Below are 16,721 nucleotides of genomic sequence, written 5' to 3'. Positions count from 1 at the left end.
AGGGGATAGCTTTTACCACCGGTTTTAGGGGCCTTAATGAGTAAGCGAGTTCTCTTCCACTTGATATTAAGTGGCTACCGAAGTTCATGGACATTTCGAAGTGAGTTTCAGCACCCGCCTTGAAATGTAAATCACTTCCAGTATTAAATAAGTTCCTGTTCCTTCATTGTTGATGTGGTTCATGAGCTCACCGTTACATTCTTAAGCAAACTGTTATTAGGATTTTTTTTTTTTTTTTTCTTTTTTTTTTTTTTTTTTCTACCTATGCTGATAGCCTTGAGAGGCTATTTCAGCTTCACCCTAACGTTTGTAGGTAAGCTCGCGGGGCTCAACCGGAGAGTTGCTAACACTGACCCTAGCAAGAGCAGTGCTTCGCAGAATCTACCACCGGATCGGAAACGCGACCCACTGAGAAGATCCGGCGAGAAACTCAGTGGGCTGTGTCTATGGGTTAGTTCGCTCGTCGAGCCCTTCGTCGCAAGCGACGGGTTCGACGAGGACGGTGACCGGTGCTTGTGGTGCCTAAAAGCACCGTTAATGGATCAGGAGGATCCGTAATGACGTGCTTTGGGCGACGTCGACGGTTTACCATTCGGTCTACTGGGTCGGGTATGTAATTTCCAGCGGCTACGATGAGAGGGTTCTCATGTCGTGCCGCCTTCTCAAAATGGCGCAGCGATGCCGACTGTAGATACTTACTAAATGAGTCGAGCTCCAGGTCATCGTGGAGATCCACATTCCTAAGGAACCATGGCGCTCCGACGGCTATCCTGCAGAATCGTGATTGAATAACCTGAAGGGATTTCAAGTGGGTGCGGGCTGAGTGAGCGAACACTACGCTTGCATACGTCATGACGGGGCGTATACAAGTTTTGTAGAGAGTTACCTTATTGCGGAGGGACAGTTTGCTTCGACTACAAAGCATTGGATAGAGTCGTCCTAGTATAAACGCGGCGCGGTCGCGTACCGTTTTTATATGGGGACGGAATGTCATCCCTCTGTCGAGGGTGACGCCTAGATATTTGACCTTCGAGACCCACGGTATGGGCTGGCCAAAGAGAGTGATGGGTTAGGAAAATAATTGAATGGCATGGCTATACAGTATAATATTTTTCCTATTATATTAATATGCTACATTTTTGGTCACGCTTAGTCCAAGCTGAACGTGACCAAAACCTCATCGCGCATACTGGTGGTAGAACCTCTTGTGAGTCCGCGCGGATGGTTACCCACCACCCTGCCTATTTCTGCCGTGAAGCAGTAATGTGTTTCGGTTTGAAGAGTGGGGTAACTGTTGTAACTATACTTGAGACCTTAGAACTTATATCTCAAAGTGGGTGGCGCATTTACGTTGTGGATGTCTATGGGCTCCAGTAACCACTTTACACCAGGTGGATTGTGAGCTCGTCCACCCATCTAAGCAATAAAAAAAAAAAAAAAAATACATTGCTCATCGGAAATGGCGTTGGATACGACACACTCTACGGCGCAGCGGAGTTAACGCAGCATCAATCGCGTTTGAGTGGCAACCGCTTGGCAGGAGAAGACCTGCTCGCCCTGTACATACTTGGCAACGGACCATGAAGAGTGAGATGAGGACTGCCAACATGACCTGGAGTCATGTCAAGGAGCAAGCGCAAGACAGGGTCAAGTGGAGACAACTTGTGAGGGCCCTATGTACCAGCGGGGTACCCTAGGACTACAACAACAACATATATGGTACAGATTTTATTTGATAGAACTGCGTACTAGTAGAAATACAAATCGATGGGTGAAAGGCTTGGCTTAGCTGAAAATTTGGAGAGCCATTTAAAGTTTAAAATTTAGAATAAATATCATAAAAAAGAAACTCCTTCAGCTAATGATGTAAATATAATCGAAGTTCGATTAAAAACGTAGAATTGTAGATGCTAATGTCAAATAAAACTGATCTTTAATTACAAATATAAATTTCGCGTGTTGTCGCGAAATGTCGTAAAAACCAAATAGCTTTTCACCTCTCGAAATGTTTAAAAAAACACTTTAATTTAATTTTTTTTTACAAGTTATATGGATAAGTGAACTCACGGGAAGCCTGGTTAAGTTATTGACATCACCGTTGACCGTGACATCAAACCACCACTAACTTTGACACATAATGTTGAAATCTTACTTGATTGTACGCATTACTACTTCACCGCCAAAATAGACAAATGCTACCCACCAATGCGGACTTGCAATACTCTTTACTATCAATAAATGCAATTGCAGCATGCTGTTATAAGACTTGGAGAAGGTTGTTGCCCATTTTCCGATGAATCCCTAATCCCTACCTACAAGAAAAAAAGGATTATAGTAGGTACGGAAATTTTTTCATAATACTCGTATTTCTGTTAGTGATAACAAATAGGGAATTAAATTACAAAAAGTTCTGTAGAAGAAAATTATGATATAGTGAAAGAAATTTTGATGAATAACTTCCGTATGTTGTTTCGTGAACTCAAATGCTGCAAATTTATGTATCTTCGTGCCAAAAAATCTTTCTTACAATGAGAGATATTGAAAATCTATTAATTTACTACCCAATAATAATCGCGTCATCAAAACAAAAGACTACGAAGTATCTTTTCTTTCCATACAAAAAGGTAAGGGCAATAATTCAAGCTTAGCTTGGCTTGGAGAGAGGCTGTAAGGGAGGGAACCACTTGTTGCTATGGCAACCGTCTCGCCACCCTCGGTAATATAACCCTTACACCAACGCAACAAAGCTTAACATCTTACACGTATTTTTATAATATTTGTTCAGCTAATACGTTTTGATATTATATCGAACGTCCCCAGCTGCGTATATTACCTATACCACAATTTGTTTTGGGGTAAACAAAACCATTGATTTTATATTATTTTTCCATTTTATGGAATCATTTATTTCAATTTATGATCCGTTATTTGATATTCCTATGTTACAACCATTTCGACAATGCACAGTATTATGTTGAGTCTGCTAGAGTCGGTACCACTGTCTCATCCACATTTCTGCCGTGAACCTGTCTAATGCAAAGATCCTATAAAATATAATAATAAGTCATCGTGGCCTAAAGGATAAGACGTCCGGTGCATTATTAACTAGTGATGCACTGGTGTTCAAATCCTGCTGACAAGTACATTTTTTTCTAGTGAAATACGTACTTAACGATTGCACGGTGAAAATGAAACCCGCAAAATTATAATTTGCGTAATTACTGGTGGTAGGACGTCTTGTGAGTCCGCACGGGTACCACCACCTTGCCTATTTCTGCCGTGAAGCAGTAATGCGTTTCGGTTTGAAGGGTGGGGCAGCCGTTGTAACTATACTGAGATCTTAGAACATATATCTCAAGGTGGGTGGCGCATTTACGTTGTAGATGTCCATGGGCTCCAGTAACCACTTAGCACCAGATGGGCTGTGAGCTCGTCCACCCATCAAAGCAATAAAAAAAAATTTAAAAAAATTATAGATACCACAATGTGTTTGTAAGTTCCCCCCAAATATTGATCACAAGAACGAAAAAAGCAGCATCAGACCGAATTGAAAAATATATATCATATTGTGATCCGAAAGACGATTCTATCTAAAATAATCGAAAACCATTCGATTTATTCTAACGAACGCAATGAACGTTTTTAAAGAATACGCAAACTAAGCATTTCAATATTCATCTCAGCAAATCAAGCCAGTTCGGGTAACCACTCACCCCGCTTGTAATACTTATACCGATACCGCACTGCGGTTCACCCGAATCGGTCAGGCTTGCAGTCGAGAAAACGACAACCAAGCTTACGTTTATTTGGACAAGTTTTTTAGTATTTCGATATAACAAAGATTCGAGTCAATGTCGCAAAAAAAATGCCTATATTTTGTTCTTCAAAATGATAACACCCGAACGTATGTATTTAGTAAGACGTGCTATATTGGTCTTTAATTAAATTCAGTTTCTACTTTCATAACTTTGTGTTATTTTAATGAAGCGCTGGTTAATTAATCGTTATTCAATATCTTATATACTTTAGTCGTTGTTATTGAATTTTTATTACATCAAAGTTTGAAATATTGAACGTCGAATCTAATTTGGACTAACGAGTTTGAACACAGACAGAATATTTTAGTATTTTATTTTACGACCGTTCTGTAACATTTGAATTTCTATTTATTTAGGACAATTGTGACGAATGAGTTTCATTTCGAAACTTGTTATATTTTTTGTAGGTTTACTTCATTGATCTATTAAAATAAAATGTTTATTGATTTTTTATATTTTAACTGATAATCAACACTGGGATTTCACCCCATTATCTGAGTACAACTTGCACGTAAAACGCAACGAGTAGGTAAAAAATGATTGAGATATATTAACTTAATTAATTAAATATCCTGTATTTTACGTACACTGTATGGTACACCGTTGTTATAAAAATAGTTTTCCATAAAGTTGCTTAATTTAAAGCTACTTATCAAAGCATTTTCTAATAGATAGCAGTTTAATTGATTATTTTAGGAAAAAGAATTCCGTAGAGTAAATCAAGAGCTTCAAGGGTACATGCAAACCACCACATGCAGATGTATCAGAGATTGTGAGATAACGGGATAGTTTTGCGATTGGATACGTATTGTAGGAGAAAGTAATGATTTCAGCTATAGCGAATGAATGATCGCTTGGATGGCGGGTGGTGCGATACAAACACAGAACCAAATAGATATGAGACCATATCGATAAGTATATTTTATTAATGAAAGTGAAAACCTGTGGTTTTTGCTATAAAACGAATGTGAAAATTTGCTACGAAAACTAAAATGATGCCGAACTCAAACTATTAATAACCTTAAAACAATGAAACTAGGGAATAACAGCAAAACCACTAAAAGGATAATGAAAACGTAACATTGTTACTTGAAACAGCAGTTATGAAGGCAATTTCGATTTTTAATTACAACTAGGCAAGCGTGATAGAAACAATGTATTCGAAGCTTAATAAAAATAATATAATAGTAAATATGTTTCTTATAAAATAAAACAGTAAAAATATATTAATAAAAAATCGGGCATATTTCGGGTGAAACTTTCTTAGGTCTTCTGATTATTTTGTAAAGAATGTGTAAATAATCTATATATATATATAAAAATGAATTGCTGTTCGTTAGTCTCGCTAAAACTCGAGAACGGCTGGACCGATTTGGCTAATTTTGGTCTTGAATTATTTGTGGAAGTCCAGAGAAGGTTTAAAAGGTAGATAAATATGAAAATGCTCGAAATTTAATAAAAATAATCGGACGAATTTCTTTTGTTTGTTTTAAATTTTATACAAAAGCTTAGATTTTTTATTTTCGATTGAGGCACTACGAAGTCTGCCGGGTCAGCTAGTAAAAAATAAATGTATTAAAATATTATAAAATACTACAAGTGACCATAAATAATGTGTAAATATACAACAAAAATAGGCATAGAATTTCTCAAGAGAAAACTGAGAGCTTACAGTAAATTTATTCTAGATAATTCATCAAAAATTACAATGCAAGATAAAACAAGGGCTCTTTGCTAGAACGCTTGCCCCGGGTAACTGTTATTTATGATCATTTGGCTTCATTCTTGATCTTCATCACTTCCACCAGCGCCATTATCAGTAATTGTAGTGTTGAAGATAGCTCGCACAATAGCTGTTACCGTCTTCCGAGCTCCTTGACGAAGTAATGTGAGTTTAAATTGCATCAAAACAATTAAATACGTGGACATAAACGATATATTCTGAAACAAATAATGAAACAGTTTAAGTAATTTATTACGAAAATTAGCTTGTTGGTGTTAATACTAATTTAAAAAAATATATTCACATTCAACCATCTCAAACTGGACACTTCTATATTATCTCCAGAAAAGGTGGAGATAATCTTGTAAACTAGTGGTTACTTGGAAACTGGAGGAAAATATCACTATACCGCAGCCGAATACATTCATCTGATTAAATGCGTATGTTCGATTCCCTCATCTCTAATTCTCTCCGGGTAGCTGAAGACAGGATGAGATGTCACATCATCATGAAGACGAAAGCCATGGATGGAGCTGGATCTTAACACATAAGAAGCACGACTGGAGGAGAGAAGATGAGATATAGAATCAAACATAAGAAGCAAGATCAAGTAGATTGATCCAGATTCCAAATATGTAGCTTTAACAGAGACATTGACTCCGTTGGGGCTCAGTACGAATACAACAGTCAGAACTAACTACTGGACCATCAAAACGTTTTAAACTTGATTTTCTGTGGTTTGCGCATCTTTATTTTAATCACCCTTTAATAAATAAACTACAAGTGGAAAAGCGGTATTGAACATACATCAAAATTTGGGTCACATTTCAATAAGCTAAATAAACTGTTAACACAATTATTAGCTGTGGAGATTGTATCATCAAGACAATTTCAATCAATACAAGGAGAACCGAAGGTGTAAACCACAATTTCTGCTGCCAACAGTTTAAAGGGCGGAGTATTCGTATACAACACAACTAAGACCTCAACAGGTCTTAAAGTCTTAAAGTGGGTTTATTGTATGTATATATTTTCTATAATAATATATTGTCTATAGTATACCGCAAAATACCTACTATATTTTTATATTTTCCAGAATTTCTGTAAATTAAACGGCTGTCTGGAAGATATTGCTTTTAGCGATAAGACTGCCTATTGTTCAAATGTATCTGCTTTTTTACTGTTTTTGAATGTAAAATGTGTTTTGGTATGCAATAAAATGTATTCTCTCTTATTTTTTTTTATTCGCTCTCTCTCTCTCTAGTCTCAATAAAACCAGGTGTACGTCGTGTGCCCAACTAAACAAACTTAAAAAGTAACCACCTTTTTGTTTGTCTTTGAAGCCTCCTATATACGACGTGCGCGATAATAAAACATTTTCACAAAACATTCATTAAAACTTACAGCAGTAAACAATTCCCTATTAATATTAGTGAAACCGTCTAAATTCATAATGGGCGGATTTTTGGCTATGGCCACCAGAAACATTTCCACTTCACGTTGAGTGCTACGGTCTATCGCTCCCAGATTCACGTTCAAGAGACGATCTTGAAACTCGTGACCCACCTGAAACGTAATTTACTAAAGTACTTACTGCAGTCCTGCTCCATAGATTAAAAGAATGTGTCCCTTTCAGAGATGAAAGTGTATTTGAGAACTGAACTGCGTGACTGCGTGAGTGCGACTCACGGAAGCACAAAATTATACTAAGAACTTTTAAACAATACAACCAACAATGTTTACTTAATCAAGTGAATAAAAAATATTATTTTGCAAGCGAGATATACACGAGGAATTACATGTGTTATGAATGAAATAACGAACGACTTGAAAGTAGTAATACAGATCTCGTTAACGTATTCATGTTTCATGAATATTAAATGAGTGAATCAAAATGTGTCCTTATTACAATCCTTGGGCCTTACCTCGGAGGATACACTTTGCATTATTTATGGACAAATTCTTAGATAATTGAAGCGGTAATTAGTATTTTGACTTTTCTTTTTTACTTTGGTTGGGTAGGCGGGTCTACTTGGAATTGGTTAATAGAGTATATATATGTACATATGTATGTACTGGTGGTAGGACCTCTTGGGAGTCCGCACGGGTAGGTACCACCACCCCGCCTATTTCCGCCGTGAAGCAGTAATGCGTTTCGGTTCGAAGGTTGGGGTAGCCGTCGTAACTATACTGAGACCTTAGAACTTATATCTCGAGGTGGGTGGCGCATTTACGTTGTAGATGTCTATGGGCTCCAGTAACCACTTAACATCAGGTGGGCTGTGAGCTCGTCCATCCATCTAAGCAATAAAAAAAATGTATATACATCACCGTTTGAAAGTCATGTTGAGGTTGAGATATACACAAAGTCAAAAAATGTACCGTCAGTAGTTACAGCAAATTGGATTCGTCGTGGCTTTAAGAATAAGACGCCCGGTGCATTCGTATCTAGTGATGCGATTCGATCGGTGTTCATTATTTTAACGAAATACGTATTTACTACATGTTCACGAATGACTTCCACGACAAAGTAATATAATGACATCGTGTAATAAAAATAAAACTCGTAAAAATCATAATTTACATAATTATTGGTAGTGGAGCGTGTTGTGAGACGGCTCGAGTAGATATTACTGGTGGTAGAACGTCTTTTGAGTCCGCACGGGTAGGTACGCCCACCCTGCATATTTCTACCGCGAAGCAGTAATGCGTTTCGGCTTGAATGGTGGGGCAGCCGTTGTACTGTACTGAGACCTTAGAACTCATAACTCGAGGTGGGTGGCGGCATTTACTTTGTAGATGTCTATGGGCTCCGGTAATCCCTTAATACTAGCCTGGCCGTGAGCTCGTCCACCAATTTAAACAATAAAAAAATTATACTGAAAGAGGCTAAAGATAGCAAACAGTTAAAGGGTGACCGAAATCACTCGTTAATCAATTAAATATTTAATAAAAACGCAATATCATTTTACATTGATTTTAATGTGAGATTCATGTTACCCGCTATAGCACTCAACATCTATGTACATTTGTTTGTCTATGTACATCTATGTACATAGCAAATGTGAATGAGGCTGAAAACACTGAAATAAATAAATGCGGATTTTTTTTAATGACCGAGTATGGTTCCAAACATTTGCAACATGCGTCAAACATATTCTGGATAAGGTTGCGTACATATATTTTTGTACTAAATGCTCTTTTACCTTTCTCGAAGCGTGATAGGCCTCATTACATATTATGAAGAGTAACGTCATGCAGTAAGCGACAATGACGAACAATCCCATTTCCTTGTAACTTAGGCCGTGCTCTAAGATTTCCGATAAGGCGCCATACAATGATATTGTTGTTGTGAAGAATATTACCATGCAGTAAATGCCGTACATGTTGGAATAAGCGCGGCCTGAAACCAAAGCGCTTATGAAGCAAATTTATTATAATATGCTATATAAAAAACGACGGCCCTACAAGCCTTTCAAAACAATATCTATAATCATATAACAATTTAAATAGTGTTGAATATTAAGCTATTGCATAGCTTCTATCGCGGGCCTTGAGCGCGGCGACTGAATCAAGAAATTCCGTAACGAAAATAACCTGACACCCCCATTACGCCTACTATGTAGCTCGCGTTCAACACATTTACACGTTGCGCTGGTGTAGTGTTTGTGAATAAGTGCGCGGCGTGACTTCGCACTGCATGAGCATCATGAAAAGTCTGCCCATCTCTCTCTCACGCCGTCTAGCTTATGAGTGTGAAGGGGACAGTTAATGTTTTGCTTTTGTTAATGTTTATAAATATAGCGTGGTCTTATTTTTATTATTGTTTTAATATTAAATTATTAGTGTCTAATTGTAATTGCATAAGCTGATAAATAATGTTTTGCAATAGCTTTACCGCGGAAGTCCCCGAGTGCCACACGTCTTTTTTTTAATTCCTTTGTCATAGATAAACATAATAACTAGTATATCACCACAAGACGTTATTTTTATAGCTGATAGCAAAAGCTAATGACAGAACAGAGTCATGGGTAGTTCAACAGATAATTTGGGAGTGAACACCCACTCAAATTCTGGCACCCCATAATTTCACTGGAGGGATTTATTAGAGCATCTGACGCAATCAACGACATCTTATTAATTCATTTTCATACATTAATCAAGCTTTAAAACTTTTGTTTGGGTTGGTTTTGTTTCATTTCAAATGTTGCATTAAAAATATTATTAACACAAGAGTACTCTTTCCGCTAAATACGATCTGTCACTTTTCATACCCAATTGCTGCATCATATGCGACAGATCAACCCACAGGTGGCGGTATTGAGCCAACTTCAGCGCTGGGTGTTCCGCCTCTAGAGCCTTGTGCAGATTTATTGCCAAGCCCCGGGACGCCGTGCCAAACGCGTTGCAGTTAATGTACCTGTAGATTTGGAACCTTGTCAAGTAAATGGCGAAGAAAGGACTGAGAATTCTTGAACCGCCTGCCAAAATTCACTGGCCTGACAAAACGTCAAACGGCTTAATGCGGTGATTAAATTGCGGTTGCATTTCCATTTCATCGCATGTTCCAGATGCTTTCTTATGTAACGTATTTTCGGTTGCAATTTCGAAATTGATTTAAACTAATGTTCTAATTAAAGGTTTTCTATCTAGATGGTCCTAATTTTGAATAAATATTAGGATTGGGTAATCATGCAAAAAAAGAAGTAGGTACGTCAAAGACGAGGCTTTGTTGTAAGTTCGTTTTAAAAATGTAGTATCAAGTTTTTCGTAGAAATAATATCTAGTTGGATCTTTTAATTAATAAAATAATTGATTTAAGAAAATGGCAAACAGCTTTTCTCTTTTTTGATGTGTTTGCTGATCATTACAATACCTGTACCAATTTTATGTTGTCTTTTAATGAAATATAAACATCATATTTGGCCTTTGTTCAAACGGATTCAGAAAAAAAAAATTGGCAGTCATCGGGACTGCCGTTAGAAGTGAAATTTAACACTTAGATTTTTAGTATGAACATTGGATTTTTTTTATTTTTCTATAATATTTAAAAATATTAGTATGTACTTATATTTAGTACTCAGCATTGTACTACACAGTGATTCTGCAATTAATTAATTAAATAACAATCGTACTCAAACACTATTTGAACAATATACTTTATATCATTAAACTTTTTACTAAATCAATTAAATTTTACTTGTAACATACACTTGTAATATACACAGCGCTAAGTTAAGCTAAGCTAAGCTACAGTTATACTGCTATTACGCATGTCGGTGACGCGAATTCACAAGATTTCTCATCCATCTAACGCACACCGCACGCGGTCAGATATAGATATATGTATATGTTTTCGTGTAGATATGCCGTTGCATATGCATAAAAATTGCATGTCGGTAACGCTAACCCATAACATTTTTCTCTACCAAAAAGTGCTCAACACAGCCAACGAAGTTTTCACTTCAAAAATAGTTAAGCAAAATTTTAATAGTGGGAATATACGATCGTATAAGGCTCGTAATAAAGCCACCAGCACACTAGACATGCGCCAAACCATAAAATACACATTGTCACTTAAAATTTGCATTAGACAAATTATAATAATTTTTCATAACTAAAAGTTACAATGTTTCATGATTAAGAAACTTAAATGAAGCGCGCTATTGTAATAAAAGTATCTTCTAAATTATAAAATTATAAGGGAACTTTTTAAAGAATGTGGTTGCCATTAGGTATTTCAGTTAAAAGGAAGCTATAGTTGTTGTTCTCATGAACATATTTATGTATATCAACTTAAAATCGTTTATTATCAAATTGACTAAAAGCCTCGAATCGTAATATGATAGTTAAATTTGTATTATTAAAAAAAAAAAAAACTTATGTGTTAAATTTTATAAACACACGGTACTTTCAGTGCTCAACGAATACACAATTTAATGGCTAAAACGAAACATATTTCCGAAGCTTCGTTTTAAAATTCAATCATGAAGTCTCCCCGGAGGGTGAAAATAAAATTAATTTTAACCTTTCCAGTACGTTAATCTGAATATCGATTTCTATAGGTACCAGACTCGACAGCGAAGCAAAGTCAACACACGACCTAATAATTACATCGCCGAGCTATGATAACATCGTTAATTTACGCATCATTCCGAGTATATTAACTATAAAGGAAACAATTTAATTAGTATTTGATGATAATTTTAAACATTACATTGATCGATAGTTCGTCGTGGCTCTTCTTGGCGCTAGTATAAGTGCCTCAAATGCCACATGTGCGAAAAATATTCAGCCGTAGGTACCTTGAACAGATTTATGAAGGCCAGAAGAAAAAACAAATGTCATAGCATTAGACTTACCAAAGAGAACAAAATCCATCCAACATCGCAATGATGTGGTAGTAGGCAAAAGAATGCCATAGTTCGAAGTCGTCTTGTAAATAATGCTGAGACAGCACGACGGCGAAACTTAGAACCCATGAAAATATACACAAACCCCAAGTCAAGATGTAAAGATTCGGAAAAACTATGGGTTTTCCGGTGATCTTTAAGTATTTCAACTGTAAAAGGTAAACATTGTAGAAGTACTACTTTTTGTATCCATCTTCAAAGTGGAATTTTTTTCGAAATTTACTTTATGATTTAAATAAACCAGTTGGGTGAACTAAAATTTCATCATAATCGGAGCCTTTATAGGCTGATATGATATGATATATATAGCATAAGCTGTCCAAAGCTGAACATAGGTATCTCCAATCGACCTACAGCGAGACCGGTCCGTTGCCACCTTTTTTTTCCTTTATTGCTTAGATGGGTGGACGAGCTCACAGCCCACCTGGTGTGACTGGACCCCATAGACATCTTCAACGTAAATGCCGCCAACCCACCTTGAGATATGAGTTCTAAGGTCTCAGTATAGTTACAACGGCTGCACCATACTTCAAACCGAAACGCATTACTACTTCACGGCAGAAATAGGCGGGGTGGTAGTACCTACCCGTTCGGACTTACAAGAGGTCCTACCACCAGTAAAACCGGCATCCAATGTGACCCAGCGGTTTTCACTAGGTCGTCGATCCATCTAGTAGAAACTAAAATTTAATTGTCAAATAATATGTAAGATTTCTGGCTGACCTTTAAAAAAACAACAGGGCATGAGAAAAATGTAGTGCTGAAAATGAAAACTGGTCATACTCATAATTATGATTTATGTCATATTAACTTATGTAGTACATGGTCGTAAAATTAGATTTTACGAAAGTAGGTATTTTGCTCTATGCACAGTTTAACCTTTTAAAATGAATTTACGCGTTTAGTGGATTATTTGGGGGACGCGGAACGGCTTTTTATAATTTCATAAAATTAAAAAAGTTAATGCGGTGAGAATTTACCTAAGAATATTGAATATTGATAGATGAATATTGTTTTTCGTTTACGTCGAGCTAATATGTTCTTAATAAAATCAAAGAAAAAATATCATGCTACAAATTTTTTTACACTTCATACGAACCTGATAGTGGGTCCACATATTCTTAAAGATTGCCACTTGAGGGCCGTGCCTCCAAGAAGCGATAGGCAGAAGAAAGTGCGGTATAAGTATACTCAGAAATATGATGTTGTAAATAACCTCATCAAAACGCTTATTAGAGCCGATCTGGAAGTTAGCCAAACGCTCTTGTCCAACTAAAAAAGTATCGAATTTCACTTGAAAGAATATAAACTCCGACTCACAAAAGACTACCTATTTTTAGTATTGACTATTATTTAAATATTAATTGTTAAATTTAATAAAAATAAAATTAAATTTAAAGGAAAGGTAAAAAAGATTCGATGCTATTCATCTGACAGAGTACTTTTAACTAAAATATTAAGTGAACAAAGTTTTCACTTGGAAGTATTCTAATGGAATATTCGGTCTTTGTCTCAAAGTTCAGGTTGAGTTAATATAAGCTCACCTTTAACAACAATAATGCATTCAAGACCCCAGACTAAGTAAGCCCACAGAGTGGCTTTTGATATCCAATTATAGGTTGTTCTTCTTGTTGTTTGAGCACCTGTAAATAATAACTAAATGAAAATTTTGACTGAAATAAATATGAATTTAGTGAGCGTTGGGCAAGGTAGAAGAGAAAAGACCCCCCAGCCGGCCACCAAACCGTTGGTCGGATTAGATAATTGCGCTTACTGGACTCTCTGTTGCGGACGCCCTGATAGAAGCCGAAAACCGAAGCAAATGGAAGCTGATGGTACAAAGAGCCACGAAGGGCTTTCAGGGACACGACCTTCAGCAATGAAGTATTCGACTAAGAAGAAGAGTGTTGGGTGACCTAATGTATGTATGTATGTGAATCTACTAATTGTACAAACACTACTTTTGCTGAAAGAGCCCATACAATAACAAAAACATTTCAGAATAAAAATTTCTCTTATAATTTATTTCGAAAGTCATTGAAAAATTTCACGGCTAAAGTTGAAGTTTCAGTGACGATATTTTATAACAGCATTGTGGTTCACACGAGAGAAGTGTGCTCTCAAACTTGAACAATCTCAACATTCTTTGAGAGGTTATTGAATCTCGGGAAATTCGTGCTTTCCACACGTATTTTTTTTAAAACACAAATTTAAAATCTAGTGTTTGAAACGTACAAGATGTTTTTTTTAAGAAATCTGGTTGTTAGCTTTTTATCCGTAGCTTCATTGACTATCTAGGAAATACTTTTATATAATTATAATCTCTAGGTTCATTATGAAAACGATACGATTTATCTCACGATTATTTTCGAACATACATCCTATATATTATTTTAAGTAATAACTAACGAAAATCAGAACTAAATTTAGCGCTGCACAAAAGAGGGGCGATCGAATTTGCCACAATCTTGTTCTCATGGGTTGTTTCAATTATCAAGCGGTTTGGTTGTACTCCTCGCTTTGATTTTCATGCGAGATGGTAACCATTTACAATCATGTAAGACATATTCTTCTCATTTTTATAAACATTAAATTTTAGCCAATCGCTTTATCTTTTCTTGGTTATCTATTATATATTAAAAATATATTTTCATACAGCTTCTTATCAGGATTTTGAATTGTATTGAGTGTCCGATATTTCTGAGCGATTATAAACGAAATCATTTAGGTTACACTGGAAACTGTTGGGTAGGATGTTAGAAGTAGATAACAAGTAGTATCAATAAGATAAAATTATTTGCATTTTTTATTATAATTATATTGTTTCCGACGTTTTGAATACTCTATAGTTTTCGTGGTCAAAGGACTTTAATTATGATATTTATTCGTATTAACATATTTTTTTTGCACTAATTTTCTCGAAACATACTTTTTGGAACTCTCATTATCGGCATCACACCCATTATCTGGAAGAGTACAAGTAAGCTCTTTGTATTCAAATAAAAACTGTCGTGCTTATCCAAAAGCGCTCCATCTTTATCCGTTATCTCTGGTCCGTAGATATCCTTGATTTGAAAATCTAAAATTGATTAAGTGTTGTAAATAAGTTTGTAATTAATTACAAAAAGAACGTAGAAAAAGAGTATCTATATATAATACGTGAAGCAAAAACTTTGTATTCCTTTTTACGAAAAATGCGCGGACGGAGGAGTATGAAATTTTCCACAGTTATAGATAATATAGAGAAGAAGTGCACAATGCTAATATTTTTTTTAAATAATGCATAAAAGATACATTAAATCAATAAAGAAAACATTACACACACTACATACCATATATTTGACGCACACACGCATGCATACTATTTATTGTCAAACTTTTGTTCTTGACGTCTGTTGTCAAATTGAGAATAGATTAAATATTGTTTGTCTGTGTTAATATTTTTTATAGTGTAGTCTTGGCGAAATTTGTGATTATAGAAGTATAAAATACAATCATAATAGTGTACAAACTTACTACAATTCCAATTAATTATAGTCGAATGTCGACTACTGCGGACCTCTAGTCTATATTAATGTGTAGTAATTTGAATATGAAAAGACTTAACGGCTTAAGAGCCATTTACTACTCTGCTAAGCAATCGCTGCCCTATGTTATTTTCGGTATTGACTTATTATTTATATATAGTCGTAACAATACAGAATTGAAACTTGGAAAAATCACTTTCATAAAAAATACTTAAAATGAAATATTATAATATGAAAATTAATCTCAAAAAAATGATAAATGAAAAACAATAGCTTTCTATTCTGTAGAACCAATCCACGATCACTGATTTCAAGATATCATATGCTACATTTATATATGTAATTTAATATACACTTTAAAAAAAAAAAAAAAAAACCAAATTTGACTGTAATTATTCTTTACCTTTCCAAATTCAAATATTAAAACTTAAAGATTCTCAAACTTCATTTTGGAAAAACAATAAGAATGATCGTTGCATTTGAACTCTGCCAAAAGAATTTTATAGTTCTGTTTACAAAAATAACTTATTTCCCTCAAACTACGCTTCAATAATAACATTTTAGTTATTCTCTTTCTGTTCTGTCTGTACCTTTTATGTCCTTTCCTTCGTTGTTAACGAATAATTCCCTTTTCCACATTGCCTCATTTCGTTTTGGATTGTAAATACTGAATCTATGGTCGTGTCTGTTCATTGTAAGAGAAATGCGTCGAGAACTTTCCGAAGCTCGAGTCCAGGTCCTTTACGAATGAGCTTTCCGAAAGATCTGGTAACAGAATACGGAATAATCAATCATAGTCCGCCCGACTCGGCTTACTTGGTTATGCGCGTTTGTTAATGGAATACTGTGGAGTCGACATGTTTATGTTAGTCCCAGTTAGATATGGCAGTTAAGATATGCTGTGAAAATAAAACTGAATTTTATAAAGAGTGAGTATTTTTATAAAACAAACGCAAGTGTATTTACTCGTTCCAGAAATTTAATTTAGACTGTATTTGTGTATTTATTTTCAGAAAATTTTCATGCAAATGCTTTTACAAAGGAGATGTTTATATTAGAATATACATATTTTTACTTAATAAAACTTTTATACTGACTAAGAAAGATCACGAACATTCTAAGCCAAATTTGTCTACGAACAAGAAAAGATTATTAATAATAGTTCCCTGAGGGAGTTAAATAGAGGTTTGAAAGCCTGTATTTATAGTGGGAAATATATATTTATACATAGTAGTATGTA

At 35.4% G+C, this 16,721-nt stretch overlaps 1 protein-coding gene across 1 annotated transcript; it reads right to left on the bottom strand.

Moving 5' to 3' along the window:
• Positions 1 to 5,484: 5,484 nt before the first annotated feature.
• Positions 5,485 to 16,222, bottom strand: Gr21a (Gustatory receptor 21a). The gene is made up of 9 exons (XM_028182527.2): positions 16,072 to 16,222; positions 14,884 to 15,033; positions 13,499 to 13,597; positions 13,054 to 13,226; positions 11,904 to 12,103; positions 9,816 to 9,961; positions 8,748 to 8,944; positions 6,946 to 7,107; positions 5,485 to 5,759 (listed from the first exon to the last, which is right to left on the bottom strand). The coding sequence occupies exons 1-9, from the start codon at positions 16,172 to 16,174 to the stop codon at positions 5,598 to 5,600; spliced, it is 1,392 nt and encodes a 463-aa protein (XP_028038328.2). The 5' UTR covers positions 16,175 to 16,222; the 3' UTR covers positions 5,485 to 5,597.
• Between the last annotated feature and the right edge of the window lie 499 nt (positions 16,223 to 16,721).

Source organism: Bombyx mandarina, chromosome 23 (assembly GCF_030267445.1).
Source record: "Bombyx mandarina strain Sakado chromosome 23, ASM3026744v2".
Lineage (NCBI taxonomy): Eukaryota > Metazoa > Arthropoda > Insecta > Lepidoptera > Bombycidae > Bombyx > Bombyx mandarina.
This window is presented reverse-complemented; position numbering and strand designations above follow the sequence as displayed.

Excerpts from the sequence above, each read along its gene's own strand:
- Gr21a (XM_028182527.2), bottom strand. The coding sequence starts at position 16,174 with ATGAACAGACACGACCATAGATTCAGTATTTACAATCCAAAACGAAAT. Across the intron at positions 13,227-13,498 it reads ATGCATTATTGTTGTTAAAG|TTGGACAAGAGCGTTTGGCT; the intron begins GTGAGCTTATAT and ends ATACTTTTTTAG. Across the intron at positions 5,760-6,945 it reads ATAGGGAATTGTTTACTGCT|AATATATCGTTTATGTCCAC; the intron begins GTAAGTTTTAAT and ends TATTTGTTTCAG.